Here is a 20890-nt window from a genome sequence, read left to right on the forward strand (position 1 = left end):
ACTAAGGGTATCATTGTAATCAACCATCGTGAGAATTAACATGAGAGCGACACGTAAGAAACTGACTTGTCAAATAATATTATAGAGATGAGAAATTTTTTTTAAAAATCCACTTATGCAAAGTTGTTGGACCCTTTCACTAACTTATTTTTTTTTATCTTACCTTTATTTTCTCTAACTATACAACATTATTAATTTATTATTAATCTATAAGATCCTCCTAAGATTTTGTCATTAATTTGCTTTAATAATTACAACATATGCCCAAAAACGTAATAAAATAGTAACTAACAACTAATCATAAACGGTTATCAAAGTCCATGAGGCTTAGACGTCACGTTGCTGCTGTGCGACTTACACCTTTTATATAAAAAATGTTAATATTTATTCAACAAAACATCTACAATTTTTGGTATCTTTCGTGCATTTAAAATTTTTAATTACATGAAAAAATCAAAGTGTTACAATTTTTTTACAACATATGCCGCTTTTATTTTTATATCTAACAATATTTATTATCTTCAACCGTATTGTTATAAATTTGTCAAGCCATAAATATTCCAATATTTATTTAACAATTATTTTGAAATCTCCAAAAATAACTATAATTTTAATATGATTAACTAAATTTTGATAGACTTTTATTAACACTTTCTACGTTACGTATGTCTCTAAAGTGGGTGAGAGTCCTTGAAATCTTAAGAAACCAAAAATTCAAATTCAAAAATAAAGATTAATTTTTGTTAGTAAACTTAAAACCAAAAACCTAAGCATCTAACTGAAAATAACACTTTGAATTAATACATTCTCATTTTTAAATATTTAAGTTACAAATTCTCATAGTAGCTGATGTATCCTTTATGTCTTTAGTATCCAAATATTAGAAACTCTTAGATGAATATAAATGATGATACCATGTGGTCTGAGTTGGTTTAGTTCAAATATCTATAAATACTTTAATTTTTGGATACGTAGCAGGTTTGGATATCAGAAAATCCAAAAATATTTAAAACCCGAACAAATATCCAAAATCTAAAAAATTCTATAAAATTTAAATATCTGAAAAGCCCCTAAATTTTACTCCAAATCTAACCATATGAACCAAAATACCCAATAATTTATTCAAATATTTGAAATATATCTTAAAATTTTGAAATTTATTTGAAACTTGAAACTATAACGGAAAATTTGGATCTTGAAATTGAAAAGAATATTTATGATACCAAAAACATATATGAACTAACCAAATTTACCTAATACACACAAAATATCTCAGGTATTTTGAGTGTACTAATCGAGTCTCGGTATAATTCTGACCCGAACCGAGATCCACATGTCAAAAAATATCCAATAGATACTTTGCACTGGATTGAAACTCAAATCAAATCTATATTTTTGGATTGGTTTTGGTCCCTGTTCTAAAATACGGGCGCGTAGCCGCTTTTACATCCGCGTTTACATGACACGGGTGTGGGCCGTGGCGAATAAGGCCAACTCGTCTCCATTACACGGCTGTCCGATTTAAGCCCGAGTGGAGCGTGGAAGTGTATTAAGCGGCCGTTTAATAAGTAAAACGTTGGGTCCAAAAACTTTTTCTTACGCGGATTAATACGTTTTTGGCCCAAAATTGTTTTGGCCCATTCCATTAAAAAGCTTAATTGTCCCAGTAACATATATTTGGATTATGTAGAAAACCTGAACTTTATTGTCTCTACTCAACTGAAGCTTATGGGTTGGTTGGGCATTATACTTGTTATCAGTCTTCTTTGTGGATTGGCAAGGCTCTATAGTGGCTAAAGTTTACCTTCTTGCCTATGAAAGAAGAAACAACAATGATGATATATGATCTAGTTTGATATTTGATGAATCTTTTACATATTTTAAACTTATAACTTACTAAAAACTAGTTTCCGCGTACTCCCCGAGTTTATCCTAATTTTTAAGTAACTCGATAGGTCCGGGGTTGCCGCACGGATAGCGCCTAGCGCGATTCCGAACAGGGGTTTTGGTTGATTTTATTGGATCCGGATACAAAATCTCAAACAAGCTACTTCATAAATTATATAAATTTTAAACAAATTCCCTGCTTCACTTTATAACTTAATAACTAGATTTTGATCAGCGCTTTTGAAGCGCGGATTTTTTTCCGAATAGTAATAATGTTTGATATGAATTATTATTTTGGTTTTGATGTTTTGAAGTATATTATTAAGTTACAAAATTATATAATTTATCAAATAGTTTATTTTAGAATATATATGTACATTCTTATGTTACAACATCATCATTGCATTTTGTGTGTATTTTGTAAGAGTTACACTTGTTGAGTTGATGATACAAAAAAAATTACTTGGCAGATTTTGAGCTAATCTAATAGTATATATTTGTAGAATTTTTAATATTTGTAGCAGTGTTTTCATACGTGACCCAAACCTATAGTCTCAGAAGTAAATCAGGTGATTTATATATAATCCGGTAAGAATTTTGTCAAAATCTTATATATAAAAATTTGATAAAACTCGGTGAAAACATAAAAATCTATCGTTAATCCGCAATCCAATATTGGTTGACCCGATAAAATCCCATATAAATCGGATGCTACTTTTTCAAAAATTAATTCAAACTTTTGAATCAAGCTTTGAAGCGCGAGATTAATACTTTTTCAAAAAAGAAAAATCTTGTTTAACTTAGGTATTCCAAACCTAGTGAAAGTTTATACCAATCTCAATGTGTTTTGTCGATAAACGGAACTTCTCTCCATATTTTCAAATGAGGCCATATATCTTATAAAAAGTATAATTTTATAAATAATTTATATGTTTTAACATTTTTTATGATTTATTTTTAAATTTTTGTATTTAATTTATTTTGCTATTTTAGTTGAACTATAATTTTAGAGATTTTGGATAATTTTGACTCGTATTATGAGTCTCTTTCGTTTAACCTATTTTAGCTAGTTAACAATTTATTTTTATCAAACAAAATACATTAATTTTATTTATAAATATTCTGACTTGCAATATTTTTAAACTATAAATAAAAATTGATTATTTCACCTTTAATATTTTGAAATTTTATATTTTAAAAGTAAAGTATATTATAAATATATGAATATGTGTTATGATGTATGTATAATTATTTTAAAATAGATCACAAATGATATATATCATGTACAACTGTTTACACACGTTGAAAACCAGAATATATAACTTACATTAATTCTTACAAAATTTGAATAAATTATATTCATATTTTAGATTATAAGATACTGTATAACAATATAAGTATGTGTTGTCAAAAAAAGAAACTTATATAATCAGCGATATGGGCAACAGTTCAACCATGTATATAATTTTTAAGGGAATATATAGATAATTTTAGTAAATTTAATTACGTAAGAAATGAATGAATGAGTATCAATAGGGTGATACAATTCAGAATATTTCTCTTAGCTAAAATCTCTTCAAAATCTATTCTAATATATAGTATTTATGATTGATATAAATTTGACTATTTATATTCTTAATGTTGGTAGGATATATTTATTAACAGTAAATAGGTATATTTGATAAGTTGCTAGACAGAAGAATAATTGTGTAAATCCCGTCTAAATTTTAAAATGTTTCGCGTGAACCATATCAACATGATACAAAATCAATTTGGTAGATTAATTGTAAAAAAAAAGCTAATAGTCACGAAAATCTATGTTTTTGCATTTATTTATATATTTATATTTTAAATTAAAATTCATTAGGAAGAATTTAATAATTTGAGAGAACTATTAAATATATCCTATAATATTTCATGAATCTGACAATATATAGATTTATTAAGTTTTAAAAAATTATAGTTTTGAGATTCCATATAATCTATATAGGGTTTAGGTGTTTTTGGTATTGAGTTTTTTTTTTGTTTGACACTTAAGAAGATGGTGAGATAGAAATAATAATGAAAACAGTGTTCAGTTATCTATTCATGTAGCCTACTAAAATACAAAGTGAACCAAAATATTGATTTAATTCTTATAGTCCAAAATGGATCTTGAGTTAGTTGTGGACCTTGTGGTATGTATCGAAAGTAATAATAGTCGATGTGCTCTGTAACACTAATGGTTTTTATGTGAATAAGTCAAATTTGAATAAGAGTATTGACATCATATATGGCTGCATTCTCATTGTCCATAGTCAAAGAGAAGCATTAAAAACACGTTAGGTAAACATGTGACATTGCAGGAGCATTTCCATATTTTCGTGTATTATAAGGTCTACCAAATAAAGTATAGATGTAGTTAAGATCTGATATCAACGTGTATAAAAATGTAGGTCTAATAAATAATAAGTAGTGATTAAATTATTGTTAGAGAAATATATGGTAACATATTGGTAGTATAAATTTAAAATAAGACCAAAATATTAGTAGTTTTTTTTTTTTTTGTCATCAACTTTACAGACTCATATTGACTCTGTAAACTAAAATATTAGTAGTTTAATGAAATGGTTCAAACAACTTTTATAGGTAAATTTTTTAGGATTCCTTCCCTTTTAATAGTATAGATGTATAATCTCAAAATACTAATTTATATCAATCATAGTGTTTATGTTACGAAGAAAGTTAAATTTGTAAAAAAAAAAATACTTTATTAAAACAAACTAGATTTCGACCCGCACAACCGTGCGGGTGTTTATTTTCATTTTATATACATAAATATTTTTTTTTCATCATTTATGGTATATATATTTATTTAACAAATTAATATATGCATTAAAAACATAAAATATTATTTTTGTATTAATTTATATTTAGTTTTGACCCACCGACCTTCAAAACTAAGTTTTCTATTAGCAATATTTTTACATTTATTTATTTCAGATAATATATTATTATATATACAAAAGTCTAAGATATGTCGATTTTTATACATGTATTATATAGTTTTTGAATGTTAAGTCGTTATATCATCGTATTATATTTATAGCATAAATATTTTATATTTATAAAAGCTATTTTTACAAATTTATCAATTTAATATAATGTTATCATATTTAGTTCAATATAATAATCTCATTTAATATGAACTATTATTATTATAAAATGTTAAAAAGGTAATTTTTTATTTTATAAATGATAACTAAATATGTATATATTAATGCATAATAATAGTTCATTGCTAATTACGAAATTAGTTGAAATATTTACATAAAAATTTTGAAAATTAAGATAACGTTATAATATTTTCAAAAGATTTGTTAAAAAAAAATTATACATATATGTATATATTTATTTATATTTATATTTAAAATAAAAAGATATCATGCATAAATGATTTGTATTATTAACTTTGATAAAATACATGTTAATTTATATACGTGTATTATATAGTTTTCTAATATTAACACATGTTACCTACATATTATATTTCGAATATAAATACTTACAAAAAATAAAATATATAAATTTAACAATTTAATATAATTTAATAATATTTAGCACAATATAATAATCAATAATTTCTCTTAAAATGATTGATTATGATTATATAATTGATAAAATGATCAATAATTTACATATAATTTTTGAAAATTAAGATCTTGTTAAAATCTTTTAAACCGACTTGTTAGAACTTTTAAAATATATATTTATATTTAAAATGAAAAGATATCAAAAGATTTTGTGATTAACGTAGTTCAAAGATTCTATATATTATTAGTCTTAATAAAATATATTTAATAAAAAAATTAAATGATGGTCCAAATTATAAAACAATACATGAAAGAATTCATTACTTCTATTTTAGTAGATAATATAGACTATAGTTAGAAATTTTAAGAAAATAGTATACAATTTTTTTTCTATGATAAAATCTTAACTAACATTAATTTATAATAATATTAGAGTACTAATCACGAAATTAATCAATGATTCATTTTATAATAATATTTAAAATATCTAATAAGATTTTGTAGATTTTTTCTCAACATATTTTGATGACTAAAAAATAAGACAATTTTATAGATGAGTTGTTACATATGTCAATTATTTAAGATGTGATATTTTAATGATGTCATAATGTTAATTAGAATTAAATGAAATATAATTTTTTAGGGAAGATCCATTTTAAAAAAATCACACATGAAGAGAAGTTGTGATTTCTGTTTTAATATAATAGATTACTAAGTCGTTTAAAGCTCCAAAATCTTGCATCTCACAAAACTGGTTTCCACGATTTTCTTCTAGTTATCACCCACCACTCCGCGTAAACGTAAACCAGAATTGTTCATCATCTTGGTACTTACTGTATCGATTTTTCTGATTAAACAACTTATGTATGAGACATTAAACCCTAGGGAGAAATCTACTAGAATGAAAACAGAGTACTTCGTATAATGAAAAACGTAAAGAGATCATTAACAGAGACGTCAGAGGATCGTTTTCATTTTTGTTTATCTCCATCAGACAAAAACTACTTACAACTAGAGAGAAGAGACATATGTCAGAAGGAAAGAAGTAGAAGAAAATGATGACTGGTCTGATGGTACAACATTGTTGAGGTGGACTCTCGCCAATCTCAGCATTCACATCTCTTTGCTAATGTTTTCTTCACCCCTCTCACAATCTTACCGAACCATATCAGGTTCATGATACCTAGTGCAGCGGGTACCCCAAACACCAGAGCGTATCCGAAGATGTGCATCCTCATGACCTATACCCCAAAACAAAGTGGATCCAATCAGATTAAACAAGCAAAGTAAACCTGGAAATTTGACAGCATTGTGATGTGTGTTAAATTTAGTCAGGTAGTGAAGTGACAGCCGAGAATGGGATTATGAGTTCTACCTGGTTGTAGTGGAGATACACATGATAAAACATGTATATGAATAGTAGAATTCTAGCAACCTGACAAGAGAAAGTGTTTAAGACTGATAAGTAGACACCAAATTGCTGTGCATCAAAATGAGTCCAGTGTTGATTATTTCTTATAATGTACCAGCCAAGCCAAGAAGATGAAAACGCCATTCACAACATATGCCATTGACTTCTTCATACCAGCTGTGTCCAGGTACCATCTCAAGTTGATCTCTGGGGTAGTAATCTCGGAAATGAGGACCATGTAGGTATACAACTGCCCTTCCCCGGAAAACAAGGAGTAGGCCACTGCTACCCCAGATAGGGAGTGATGCACAATCTGAAATCAAATGCAAATTCTCTCTATCTTAGTTTTATACATTCATAATAAAGTGTTTTGGTTGAGAACAATGTACTTACATACTCAAGTCCACCCAAAGCAGGATATTTCCAGAAGATCATCCCAAGATCAGCAATAAAGTAACCAATAGACAACTGCAAATCATATATATATGTTAAAACATTCTTGTCTCAAAGAGTGAAGATAAGTTGAAAAATGATGTTTACCCCTAAACCAAGAGAGGAAAGACGTGAGCTCCGGAAAACAACAAGATCATTATGCCACCTATCGGAAAAGAGATCGGAGCAGAAGACAAAGTAGAGAGACAGAGCAGAGATAAAAAGAGCATGAACTGTTGAGATACCACTGCCAAAATACAAGGAGACAACATCAACAAACAACAAATTGAAAGAGTAAAGAATGTGGATCAACAAGAAAGACAAACCGGTTGTTCCATTCGATTCTCTGAATTTTGGTGAGGATGATATAGGTCTTGGAATGGGAGTTGCTGATAAAGTGACAAAGATCATAGACCTGCCAAGAGAAGAAGAATCACACAAAGGATCTAAGCTTTGTCCTATATAGAGAAAAAGGGGAAAGTATAATACCACTTTGCAAAGGAAAATGCCGGTTAGAACAGAAGTGTAGGGAATGAAGGGATCAGCCAAGAGATAGCTATTAACCAAATGCTGAGCTTGATGATGATAAGACTTGATCGTTTGCAAAGAAGGCGACGACATTGCAGAGAGAGCGAATCAACAACTCTGCATCAAAGAGATTAAAATCTTCAAACTTCAAAATATTACTTTGATCAACCCTAATCTATGATAAACCCCCAACAAGGCTCGCAATCTAAGAACAACATCATCATCTTGTATGAAACCTAATCTCAAATCTTCAAACTAAACAAAATGCAGATTCGAATACCTAGACGGGGACGATCCTAGACAATGATTCAAAATCAGCGAAACTCGGATTCGATCCAAGTCAAATCAGATTCAGGAATCGCCAAGTAAACCTCTCTTCTAGGGGGGGGAAATCTGAATTAAAATCTCTGGGAGAAATGGACGCGAAGGAAAGAGTTTAGAAACGGCGAGAAAAGTGAGACTGAGAGAAAGGAAGGGTGAATGAGAAGTAGCATCAATGAAGGCTTTAGCTTTAATCAACGTGATTCTGAAGGAGGAGGAGGAGGAGGAGGAGACAACACAGGAAACACTCCTTCCTTCTCAATAAAAATTATTATATATTAAATAATTTTTAAAAATAAAAACTACAGCTGGTGCACGATAACAAAAGAAACAAAAAACAACAACAATTATGTGTCCGAAACAAAGAGAGGGAAGTTTGAGCATATAGCACGACCAAAAATTATAATTAAGTCCATGCACATTACAATTCAATGGTTAAGAGTATATAGCCTTTCATTAATTTCCATATTATCCCTACATCCACACATGTTTAGGATTATTTTTGTTTTCTTTTTCCTTTTCTTGTCATTTCTTACAATCATGTTTTTCCTTTGCATTTTAAATAGCTTTTAGTTTTTTTTTTAGTTAATACAATTATTTAGTTTTGTATTTTGCATATTAAAAACTTAGTTTTTTTCTACATTTACCATGTTTTGAAATTTTTAAAACAGACATATATTTTTATAAATTTTATTTAGATTACATACACTAAGTTTTTAATCTATAATATATCGTTTATTTTAATAGTACAGTTTAATTTCTTCTTCAAATTAGATATTACTTTGGTGTGTTTTATTTTATTTGGTAAATATATAATATAACTCTCTTTATTTATACTATTATTTTTGAAGTAATTTTTCGCATTCGAGATTTCACGTTAAAAGTTAAAGTGGTTAATATCGTTTATACCCTTAATGAATAAAATATATAAATTAGCAACAAAATAAAAATGAATGTAACATTTTATATTAGATAAATGATTGAAATTAATAACTCGTCTATGGATGAAAACTTCTACGTTTGTTTGCGTTGCCATGTCCTTTGTTTCTGTCAGAGTTTCATTTATCTACAAGGATTTGGAAATAAAAAAACTAGAATAGAAGTTGAATAGACGGTTATTGATATCATTTAGTAATTGATAATTATTAGATAATTTATAATTGGTTATTCTCTTTTTCCTTTTTAAATGTGTTTTGTAAAAAACTCATCTACTATTATCAATGATTAAGAAATATCTATACTATTATTTGCGAAGTAATTTTCCGCATTCGAGATTTCACGTTAAAAATTAGAGTGATTAATATTGTTTATATCCTTAATGAATAAAATATATAAATTAGCAACCAAATAAAAACGAATGTAAGTTTTTTGATTAGATAAATGATTGAAATTGAAAACTAGTCCATGGGTGAAAACTTCAACGTTTGTTTGCGTTGCCATGTCCTTTGTTTCTGTCAGGATTTAATTTATCTACAAGGATTTGGAAATAAAGAATCCTAATAGGAAAACTTGAGTAGAAGTTGAATAAACGGTTATTGATCCCATTTACTAATTGATAATCAACAGATAATTTATAATTGGTTATTCTTTTTTTTCTTTTTAAATATGTTTTGTAAAAAACTCATCCACTGTTATCAATGATTAGGAAATATATTAATTAATCATAGTTTTGCCAATTGGTCTAGGAAAAAAAAACTATTTTCTTCCTTACGAGCAACTGTACATTTCTGATTATTATCATCTCTAGAATAATAACAATGATGCACTAATATTGTAACAACATTTCAATAGGTAAAATTCATAAGCAAATGCGAGAAGAAAGCTGAGAAGAAACAAGGTAGGAGGTTCAACTTACCAAGCTCTAGACAAAATATTTCACTAGAAAGGGAAAATGAAAAAGAGAACAAAATCTGACATTGGCTCGTCCAACTCAAAATTTGGTGTCGACTGGATTTCAGGGTTTTGGTGCTATCAGTTTGAGGGAAGAAAGAAGCGTTTTGATCAAAATAAAAAAAGGAGTTAAATATTTCAAAAATAAAATGTTTTTTTTTCAATATATAATATTTGTTTTGGTTTTTTGATATTCGGTTTGATTTGGTAATAGTAGTTCATTGATTTGAACTTAAAAAATCAGTAATTAAGGTTATATAAGTTAAAAATATTTTAGTATTTTTGGGTGGCTCATTTTAAAAATAGTTTTAATTTATAAAATTAATATGTAGTTAAAAAACAACAATAATAAATTATTATTTATGATTTCATTTGAAAATTCTTACGTATTATATATCTTTTTGAAATTTTATTTGTACACTATATTTATTATTAATAAATAAATCTTAAAATCACTCAATATTATCTTTTCAATTATATAAAATTAAGAATTTAACTTGATTAATATTTGGTTATGTGTTTTAATAAAACATCTTTTAATAAAAATGTTAATGTTTTTAACAAACATAACTAAATATTAATCAAGTAAAATTCTTAATTTTATATAATTGAAAAGAAAATATTGAGTGATTTATAAGATTTACTTATTAATAATATGTATTTTGTCTAATTGTTTTTTTAAATTACAATATGTAATACTTTTCAAATGAAAACATAAATAATAATTTATCACTATAGTCTTTAATTAGTAATGCATGTATTAATAATTAATTATAAAATGTTTATGCCTGCATGCGCGGACGAAACACCTAGTATTTTGTATTTACCAAAAATAGAATAGTATTATATACTATATTGTTGGTAAAATTTAGTAACACATATATTATACTCTCAAAGAGAATATTGTCCTCTCAAATTTATACCAGTCACATGTAAAGTATATAGTTATTTATTTAATTTTTTTCTCTTATGTATATTACACTAATTAACCAAAAAACAACTATGTAAAAAAGCTGACAGTTAAATACTTATTTTAAAATTAAAAGGCTAGAATTGGGCATTTAATTTGATATTTCCAAAAATGTATGTTTATAAATATATTTACCTTTTTGGGGTAAAATGCTATGACTGATGAAAATTTGTCAAACTTATGTTAATGGGTGAGAAAAACAAAATTTGTCAAACATAAATGAAAGTAATAATGTATGTAACTGGTAAAATGACATGAACCAGACACTAACGAACCGAATGAAAATAAAATAAGCATAAAAATATTATTATACATAATTCGATTCGTGTGAATCACTTCGACTACCATGTCTTTTTCATTTTCTTGGTGCATCTTTCTTCAAAAGATTTGGTTCCATATTTTTCTATATAATATACGAAGATAGGAAGCTTATAACAAAATAAAGAAGAAGCTGGTATTGGTATGTTATTAGATAATACACTGAATTACACCCAAAAAAATGATTTTCGTTATATATATATACATATATATTTTTTTGGCAACGATTTTCGTTATATAGCGAGTGAAAAACGGCATGTGACACTTCTTATAACATACAAAAAAGCATATGACGAATCCTACTGAAAATATAACATGTTTTTTTGAAAAAGGGCATGAAGTATAACATGTTAAGAAGAATAAAAAGTTAGTGTACACTGATGATGGGATTTGGATGTAGTAGATGCCATTTGTGCAAAGCAACAAACCAACCAATCAATGAGATTCTTTTTAGCCCCATTCTAAATTTTCAGTAATAAAACTTATGGGATAGTCCAAAACCACCATCAATCATGTATATGAAGTCAACATCTACCTCATGGTTCATGGTCCCATGGAATATCAGAAAAAACAGAGCCCATAACTGAATAAAATCTATGGCAAATGTGTTATTTTGTGTGCATGTCTCTCATAGACTCATCCTCAATGTGATAAGACATTGCATGATCAAACGAATGATCATAACCACAAGCAAATTCTAGCAGAAGTTGTAATTTAGAAAATGCAGAAAGCCAATCAGTATTCAGACACAAACAAACATGCAACAGCCTTCGTCCATCTCCCAGACTCTAAAGCTTTAGCAAAACTCATAAACAGAAATGCGAGGGATGATTGCACAATATGAACTAATTACGAAACTCAGATTCTTGATTATAATAAAACACCATGACATAAGTAGTCTCCGCTCAAAAGAGTAATACAATACCAAACACAAAGTGCTTTCAACACAACGACCGAAACAAAGAGAAAGAAAAGAAACACACTGCAAGAAACGAAAAAAACCCAATTAGATTCACGCACAAACTCCTTGAGATAAAAGGAGTAAAACTGCGTTATTGGGACTATTCCGATATATTCAATAATAGCAATTTTAAAGTTCAGCTTAGGGACCCAAAACACAAATATATAACCCAAACCTTTTTGTTCACACGAAGAACATGACGTTCTCCAGCTCTTTGTGCAGCTTGAAAATCGCGTTGTCGTCCACAGTCAGAGAAGAGAACGAAGAAGCAAGTGAGGAAGAAGACGCTCCCCGTGGCTGCTGCTTAATGTTCTTCTCCCTTGAACTCGCCTCGTGGTACATCCTTCCTCTATACGCGACCATGTCAGCATAATAAACCGGAGGAACGAGAGACACAGGTTTGGTGCAACGAGTAAAAGTAAAGCACATCTCGAAGATGAGCTTCTGAACCTGATCGGAAGTGAATCCAAGTTCATCCCACAGAGTATAGTAATGCGTCGGCTTGCTCGTCCCAATGCCTCCATGGTGACTGCAAAGGTAGAAATCATACTCAAAGGGGTGAATCACTTTAGTATCAACCACCGTACCCGAAGGCACGTTTCCCTTGTCGCTCCCATCATTGTCTGTAGCAGGGAAGAAACGAGTCTGGTGACGTTTCTGCGCCACGATAACAGTTATCTTCGGATTGTAACCATTCTTCTCAAAAGTGAGCTTCACGTCAAGCAGCTCCACATTGAGAACCATATCGAACTGACCATCACTGACACCATCACGGAAGATCACAATCTTGTTAGGCCGTTTCCCAGTGGACTGAACATGAGCTTTAACAAGCTCCAAGCACGTTTCACCAAATCCTTGTATCTCCTCTTTCCGGTGCGGCTGGGCAATGACCCTAGCTGCGTAACGGTTAGCTTCAGGCCAGTTTAGTGTGCCCACTACAGCAACGATGGACGGGCTCATCTTGTCGCGAGAAGCTGGATGGTTGACGTCAGCGCCGATGAACATGACCTGATCATCTTTTCTGAAGAAAGAGAAAGTATCCATCAGCTCAACGTTGCTTCCACCGACCTTTGCATTGATCTTGAGCGCAAGGTTTGCCCGGTACTGATCACCTCCTTTAGTCGCCGAACCGGTTAAGAAACACTGAGTAACCAGACCAAGTTTGGTCTCAGCTATCCATTTCAGAGTCTTGTACCCATCAACCCTCCCAGTCATTGCACAGAGAATAAGAGTCGGACGAGCACCACCATGGTTACGATGAGCCTCATCAATCACGCTTCGAAGCAGCTCCTCGAGAGCATTAGCATTAGAAAGCGTATCCATTCTCGACGATTTGTAAACGATGGGAGGCTCCAGCTGCATCCCAAGCGTCCAGCAACGGTTGATAAGGTTGTTCACAAAGTCATTAGGCATCTTGTTGAACCTCTCAGACGCAGTGAAGTCAAGCACAGCCCAGTGTTTGACTACCGAACCCCTCGTGACTCCTTTCCTCATGAGGTTCCACTGATTGTTCTGCCTCGGGTTAGGTTCCTCCCGGACAGCTCTGCCTCTCTCTGCCAACTTCAACGCCGGTGCCTTGAGAACCCGACCTTCTACACGTGTCATGTTTGTGTCAACTTTCATTCCAAAGTTCCCAGTGATTTCTCCACTGCCATAGAAACAAATACATAATCAAATTTATAAAACAAAAATTAGTTAATCTTTAATAAATAATCTATAGGATATACGCAAAAACTATAGGATATAAACAAGTACACATACCCGCTTGGTCCTTCTTTAGACTTAATCATCTTGAGTATATTATCCTTCCTTTGTCGTGGATTGACTAGTGACAACTTCTTCAACCACAAGGCAGAATTTTTATCCAAGTCGTCCTTTGGATAAATCTGCCCTTCGACCAAAACGCAGAACTCCATGGGAACAAGATTTTGCCGACCGTTTTTCCCCAAATCCAAGCAAGGGATGTCCTTGTGAACAATGTCTCTTCCGTACTTGATCCTGAAATACTCAACGATGGACGTTCTCCTCGGCGGCTCGTTACCCTCCGGATCTATAATATCGAACTTGATATCCTTTGTGTCTTCTCTACTCAGTCCTACGATAGTGAGCTTCTGCTTGTTCTTTCTATGAGTGACGGTGACTTTCAACCCAGTCAGTTCCTTCTCCACGTTACGTCTAGCATTCCTAAACTGACGCAAATCAGGCCAGTCAAAGTAGAGTTTCAGATACTCGATGACTGACATTGACTTCCGGAACGCCAACACTGAGTAGTCCAAACACAATGATAAGCCTTGTTGTGTCGGCTTTAGAGTGTGTCTGTACCCTTTGGCAGCTGCAATACCATACCCAAGTTCCTCATCCCGCTCAGTTTCACGAGTGAAGAAGCTTTTACCGACGGTTATCATACACTTGGAAGGGTGCTCCTTCATCACAACATCCATCCCTTGCAAGACATCGCGAGGGTTGAAAGAAGAACCTCCCGACATGTACTCTTTCAAGTCACGGAGCTTAAGCTCATTCACCCGGTTGATGGTGAACGTATAGCTCCGAGCTCTAGTCTCATCCGTTTTAGGGAAGTCCACCTTGAATGACCCGGTAGGCAACTCAGCTGCACTGAAGATGTTCTTCTGACCATCGTATGCTGTCATGGCAAAGGGAAACTCGTGGGGGTTGTCGGTGAACAGCTTGTCCCTGACCATAGATAGCTCGAATCTTGATATCTTCTTGGTGGGGTTCTCTCCTTTTATCTCAACATCGTAATGTCTTATGACAGTTTGGGGATTGATGTTCACTTGGAAATGGTTGACAAGGAGGTTTACACGTCGCACAGCTACAACACCGCCTTTGTCAGGACGTTTCATCGGTTCTTTTCTAGCAGAAGAAGAAGAAACAACTTGAACTTTCTTGTCAGAAGAAGAAGAAGAAGCAACCTGAGATGGCCTTGGATTCGTAATTTCAGAGCCTGTCAGATTAAAAAAAAAGATAAACTCGCTTGAAAAAAATATATTCAAAGAAACATTCCTCAACGGAACAAAAGCTATGGACTGATTCATATAAATATAATGAATCATAACAAGTTCCAATGTGTATCATAATGAATCAGCTAACTCTTGAAATAATAATAATTAAAATTTAGGTTTAATGTGCATACATACCACGAGCCGTTTCAGAAACCGCGACGGTTGACGATGCAGAAGGTGGAACCGCCGCCGTATCAGGAGAAACCTGCAGCTTACGACCCCACGCGCCTCTACCTACGCCTCCTCCCGCAACGGATTGACTCACTTGAGCCTGTGGCGGCTGTTGAACCACATGTGGTCGAGGTTGCTGCTGCAACTGCGTCCCAAGGCCAACTTGACCCGGAGGTGGTCCCCACTGACTCTGGCTTCGGAAATCCTGTTGATCCCCACCACGGCCACCGCCTCGCTCAGAGGCACGACCTCCATAACCACGACCTCGATCTGCGCCGCCGACGCCGAAACCACGACCCCGGTCACCACCGCCGCGGCCATAACTACGGCCTCCACCATCCCCGTCACCGCGACCTCGGCCGCCTCTGCCGCGGCCGTCAGCACGACCTCCTCGGTAACCACCTCTCTCCATTCGATTTGTTGATTGGATCTGATCGGGAAAACACTATCGTACGATAATTAGAGGAAACTTGTCAGATCACTTTTAACTTGTGAAGTAACGAATCAGAGTGTTTAAATAAAAGGAAGAAGACAAAGGTGTGTGAGAGAAGCTTATTAGCGTACAAGAGGAGAAAAGTAAGACTTCGTAACGTTTCTCGAATGTTCCTTGAAATACCCAATAAGTCAGGGTAGTACAACCGTCTTTTAACTTTTGTTTTAAGCAAAAAATAATTTTACAGATAAACACGATTAAATACTGTATTTAAAATTTATTAATATGGCTTTTGTAAGATTAATAGTAAGTATTTCTCCCAAAGTACTTTGGAAAGTGTTTGTTGTGTGAGCTCAAAGACAGATTAAGCTAACTAGATTTTTTAACCGCGCTACGCGCGGATAAGATATTATATGTATTTCTCAATTCTAAAAAATAATGTATAATATTGTATTATATTATTTTAAAAATATAAAATATGACTACATAACATAAATATATTTTTTAAATTTTCTTTGTGGAAATCATTATGTTGTTTGATTGTTGTACTTGATTCACATATTTGCATAGATATTTGTGATAGATGAATAACTATATTTTTATTATCAGTAAATAATATATATTTATTATATAATATAAGAAAAATAAAATTATTTACTTTTTAAACAAACTTGTCTCATGTTGGGGACTCGGTTATAGACATATCATATACGAATGAGACATTTTTACAGTTATCAATCTTCTTAAATGATATACCATATTAAACTTCATGGTATTATCCTTTAAATATCATGACCTTGTTTACGCCGAATTTCTTCATGGTATTAAATGACATATTTCCCATTTTGGCTAATATTTTTGAATTTTCTCCAAATACCATAGGCTTCCACACAAAAAAAAACAGCGAAATGGACCTATTAGAGAAGAAACATACAAAATAAATGTTGCAAAATATTAATATTATCTAGGATATTTTGTTCTATATTTCTTCCTCGCATGGAAAAGAAAATAAGGACATGATTCTTACAACTCATTCTCATGACCATTGTATTTTTAATCACTGTGATTTCAATTATTCCTAATTCCACCACTTTCTTAAGGCAGATAAAAATTAATTGATTCAGTAAAAAATAGAGATAAAAACTAATCGATATAGATACTCAAATTATATTATATAAAAGAATAAAAATGCAAAAGAGAATATAACTTTCAATAGCGTAAGTAAAAACTTATTTTAGTAGAAAAATGGAAATTCAATTATTACAATGTTTAAATTAGTTGTAAATTTAACAGTTGTATTTGTTGACAGAAACAGTTAATTTTTTTTATATTAATTTGACGATTTTTATTTTTATAATCGATACTATTATATATATATATATATATATATTCAAATATAAATGCTAAAAACTTAAATTAAATTAAAAATTATAAACAACTCGGGCGTAGCCCGAAAAAAGCTCTAGTTAGATTAATAGATGCTCAAGGTTTCACCAAAGTAATAGAATATTTTTGGAAGAAAACAAAATAAGTCCACATTTTAGGTCTAAGATGTATTTATAGGATTTCTAAAAATCTAGCGGGGTCCAGTCAACAAGTCTAAAAAAACCCAACAAAACATAAAATTTCGACCAAGTAGAAAATGCCACGCGGGTTAGTGAAGTCGCTACGGTCGGTCGCTCTGCTTCACAGCTGGATGGTCGCTCCAGCATTTGCTCGATACTCCAAATATTTGTGCGTGTCTGATGCACCTCGCTCCACTTCGTCTCTCTGGCTCTCGAAAGTTGTCGAGGATGGTGACTCGTCCAGAGCGGGTGCTCAGCCCGCAACAGCACCTCGCTTCGCCTTCATCTCGTCTGGAGCGGCTGCCTTAGGTTGGTGTGAGGACCCACTCTGATGCTCAACTTACCCAATCATCATTTTCTACTCATTTTTGAATCCAAAAGCAAATATGTAAGATATTACATTTTTAACATAATCCAAATAATATAGTTAGAACATTGTTTTTGCATCTACAAGTTTTTATTTTAAACTATTTTGAATTACAGAAGAATTCCCTTCAGTTTTTCGATCACCATACCATACCAGAATTAAACCGTAAACATGATTTAAATCTACTTGATAGTGTTTTAGAATTAAATTACTTCTATAATTATTGAAAACTTTTCTAATAAATTTGGTATAAATTTCAATAGTGACTTGCCCAAAAAAAAAAAAATCAATAGTGACTGAATTTGAACTTCGCCGAATAAAAATACATATTATTGGATTTATAAGTAACAGTTGGTTTTAGAGAAATTAAATTTAGTATGTTTTTGATTAAATATTTAGTATATTGTCAATTTAATTGGTAATATCTCATACGTATATAAATGATTGATGTTTTAGATAGTGTTTTTGTACTTAAAATTGATGTTTAAAAATACTTTTAATTCATTTATTTAAAATATAACGGTGTAGCTGTACAGCTATCAAAAATAATAAATAGAAAATTTATTTAACATTTTAACATGTGTAAAAAGTGTAAAACATCAATATATATGGAAAATATGTTTAAAGTTCAAAATAATATGTGTTTAGTTAAGTTGAAAATATCAACCAAATTTTAAAATAGAAAGAGTATTATCACATGTGGTGATGATGGGTGGAGTTTTAGTTGGTAAAATTAAATATATCAAATAATTTCAAGTCTTACATGGCCTCTTACATTATTGTAATTAGAAAAAGAGTAGGTACATAGTAGCAATAAACAAACGAAAGAGATTGACTATTAATATTAATACTGCCGCATAGGGTTAAACTATCGGACAAACAAAAAGAAAAAGAGTTATAAAGTGAAGGTGTGGGCTGGAGGTAGGGGTGGGCGTTCGGGTACCCGTTCGGGTTCGGGTCGGGTATTTCGGATTTTCGGGTATTTCGGTATAGAGGTATAGAACCCGTTCGGGTATTTCTGTACTTCGGGTCGGGTTCGGGTATTTTAAGTTCGGTTTCGGTTATTTCGGATCGGGTTCGGATATTTAGATTTTGAAGAAAAAAAAATGAAAATTTTCATTTCTCAAATTTCTTGTATTTAAATATATAACTTTTCACTTAACTATTTTTTATTTTTAATATATTGCATGGTTAATATATTTGGACATAACATTTTCAAACTAAAAAGACATTAATTTGGTTATTGTTTTTAAATTTTGGATGTAACTTTTTGTTAATTGCTGAAATAAGAAGTTTGACATGCATTTTAAGCGAATAGCAAATCATCTTCTACGTAATTGTATGTATATCATATGAATTTAAAGTATGTGTAGTATCAATATAAATATTTTATATAAAATGAAAGATGTAAACTATAAATATAAGGTTAATTATCATATGTTCGGTTATTTTCGGATATCCATTCGGGTTCGGATATTACCCGTTCGGGTTCGGATATCCAATCTCTCCTAATTCAATACCCGTTCGGATATTTTGCTACTTCGGTTCGGATTTCAGTTCGGGTTTTTCGGATCGGGTTCGGGTGCCACTTCGGATTTCGGGTAAAATGCCCACCCCTAGCTGGAGGTTTCATTATAATAAGGTTTTCTTAGGTCTTTGGAAATTGCAAGTCCCAAGGCCAACTAATAATGACCTCGATCTCTGCGCTAACCGGACCGTCCATCTACTCTTTCTTTATTTATTTTATTTAAAAATCTTCTATTGTGTAGTACTCCTGTTAATACGTTTACTTTACACTTGTCCATGATCACGAAAGGAAGTTGATCAAGAAAAAAAAAGATCACCAAAGGATTTGTGTTAGGAATAAACAAAAAGTTTGCGCAAATAATCATTTACCTAGCTAATAAATACACCAACAAATAGTTTTTTTTTTAAAAGGAACAACTAAATTTTAAGGTTTCAATTGGTGACCATGTTAAAAAGAAAAAAATTATGTTGACACCGACAAAAACATTTAATGGAATAAACATTTAATGAAAAAATTATGTTGACACCAACTAAAGTTTTGCATACCGATCTTAAGAATAAAAAAACAGTTAAAATCTAATTTGACACCAACAAAAACATTATTCAAAATTTCATTTATACTAAAAAATTATCAAAAAAACATAAACGATTATAGTGCAATTTTAAATTGATTTAAACGATCTTAGCTACACATTTTTTTGTGAGCTGCACCCTAATATTTGTAGTTATGATAGAAATATTAAGTTGATAGAGAAACTTTGAAAGTTGTTGTCTTATAATGTAAAAATCGAAACAAAGTAAAGTTTAGTTGATCCATCAAATATATATAAATCCTCTTTATTCAACTATAATCGTTTTTACTGTTGCAGTTTTCAAATCTGATATTGCCATTGTTTCTGGTTGACGTTAACATAATAGAAAAAGTATAATTTAACTTAAATCATCTTAAGTTACCACTGTTAGCAGTTATAACATAATTAATATTCCAATATGCTCATGACTCATGTTATCAATTTGCACACTGTTGCGTGTGCTTTGATCTTTGACTTCATCGCAAGCTATGGAATAGTAGTAGTATAAATGCACCGAAGGAAATCGTTATCACTTCATTGGTATCATACGAAGGAGCTTTGGAATATGCAAAAAATAATTGGTAGGCTCAAATTATTATAGGTCCATTATTATATTTGTATGACAGTAGAATGATCTTTTTTTCTTACAAACTAAAGCGTATAGTGGTCTTCAAAAAGAGTGCTTGCAAGTCCTTCACAAAATGCTAAGATTTTTTTTTACATTGTATTTTGATTGTGAAATACCGATTCTGGAGATTGAATATCTTGTTACTATAAATGAACACTTCATACACCTCAACATCTAAATTATCAATCCGTTTAGCGATACCTAAAACTTACATATGTTTTATCAGCAAAACCATAGAATAAAACATAAGTCATTCACAATCATAAATATATGGGCTTACATATACTAAAAAAATCCGATGGAAATCGAAATAAGTT

The 20890-nt window shown here is 31.2% G+C and overlaps 2 protein-coding genes across 3 annotated transcripts; both read right to left on the reverse strand.

Moving 5' to 3' along the window:
• Positions 1-6356: 6356 nt before the first annotated feature.
• LOC106349170 (TLC domain-containing protein 4-B) lies at positions 6357-8466 on the reverse strand. The gene is made up of 8 exons (XM_013789096.3): positions 8111-8466; positions 7792-7947; positions 7629-7717; positions 7411-7549; positions 7264-7338; positions 6986-7183; positions 6835-6894; positions 6357-6700 (listed from the first exon to the last, which is right to left on the reverse strand). Exons 2-8 carry the CDS (start codon positions 7921-7923, stop codon positions 6566-6568), a joined length of 828 nt encoding a protein of 275 aa, XP_013644550.3. The 5' UTR covers positions 7924-7947; positions 8111-8466; the 3' UTR covers positions 6357-6565.
• Positions 8467-12175: 3709 nt separating this feature from the next.
• On the reverse strand, positions 12176-16055 carry LOC106349171 (protein argonaute 2). Of its 2 annotated transcripts, XM_013789099.3 has the most exons (4): positions 15446-16055; positions 14052-15252; positions 12466-13938; positions 12176-12311 (listed from the first exon to the last, which is right to left on the reverse strand). In XM_013789099.3, exons 1-3 carry the CDS (start codon positions 15891-15893, stop codon positions 12474-12476), a joined length of 3114 nt encoding a protein of 1037 aa, XP_013644553.2. In that variant the 5' UTR covers positions 15894-16055; the 3' UTR covers positions 12176-12311; positions 12466-12473. The 2 variants fall into 2 exon arrangements, with proteins under 2 accessions (XP_013644553.2, XP_013644552.2); XM_013789098.3 differs by having other exon boundaries at positions 12176-13938.
• Between the last annotated feature and the right edge of the window lie 4835 nt (positions 16056-20890).

Source organism: Brassica napus, chromosome A9 (assembly GCF_020379485.1).
Source record: "Brassica napus cultivar Da-Ae chromosome A9, Da-Ae, whole genome shotgun sequence".
Taxonomy (NCBI): domain Eukaryota; kingdom Viridiplantae; phylum Streptophyta; class Magnoliopsida; order Brassicales; family Brassicaceae; genus Brassica; species Brassica napus.

Excerpts from the sequence above, each read along its gene's own strand:
- LOC106349170 (XM_013789096.3), bottom strand. The coding sequence starts at position 7,923 with ATGTCGTCGCCTTCTTTGCAAACGATCAAGTCTTATCATCATCAAGCT. Across the intron at positions 7,718-7,791 it reads GCATTTTCCTTTGCAAAGTG|GTCTATGATCTTTGTCACTT; the intron begins GTATTATACTTT and ends TTCTCTTGGCAG. Across the intron at positions 7,550-7,628 it reads AGAATCGAATGGAACAACCG|TGGTATCTCAACAGTTCATG; the intron begins GTTTGTCTTTCT and ends GTATTTTGGCAG.
- LOC106349171 (XM_013789099.3), bottom strand. The coding sequence starts at position 15,893 with ATGGAGAGAGGTGGTTACCGAGGAGGTCGTGCTGACGGCCGCGGCAGA. Across the intron at positions 15,253-15,445 it reads GGTTTCTGAAACGGCTCGTG|GCTCTGAAATTACGAATCCA; the intron begins GTATGTATGCAC and ends TTAATCTGACAG. Across the intron at positions 13,939-14,051 it reads TCTAAAGAAGGACCAAGCGG|TGGAGAAATCACTGGGAACT; the intron begins GTATGTGTACTT and ends TTTCTATGGCAG.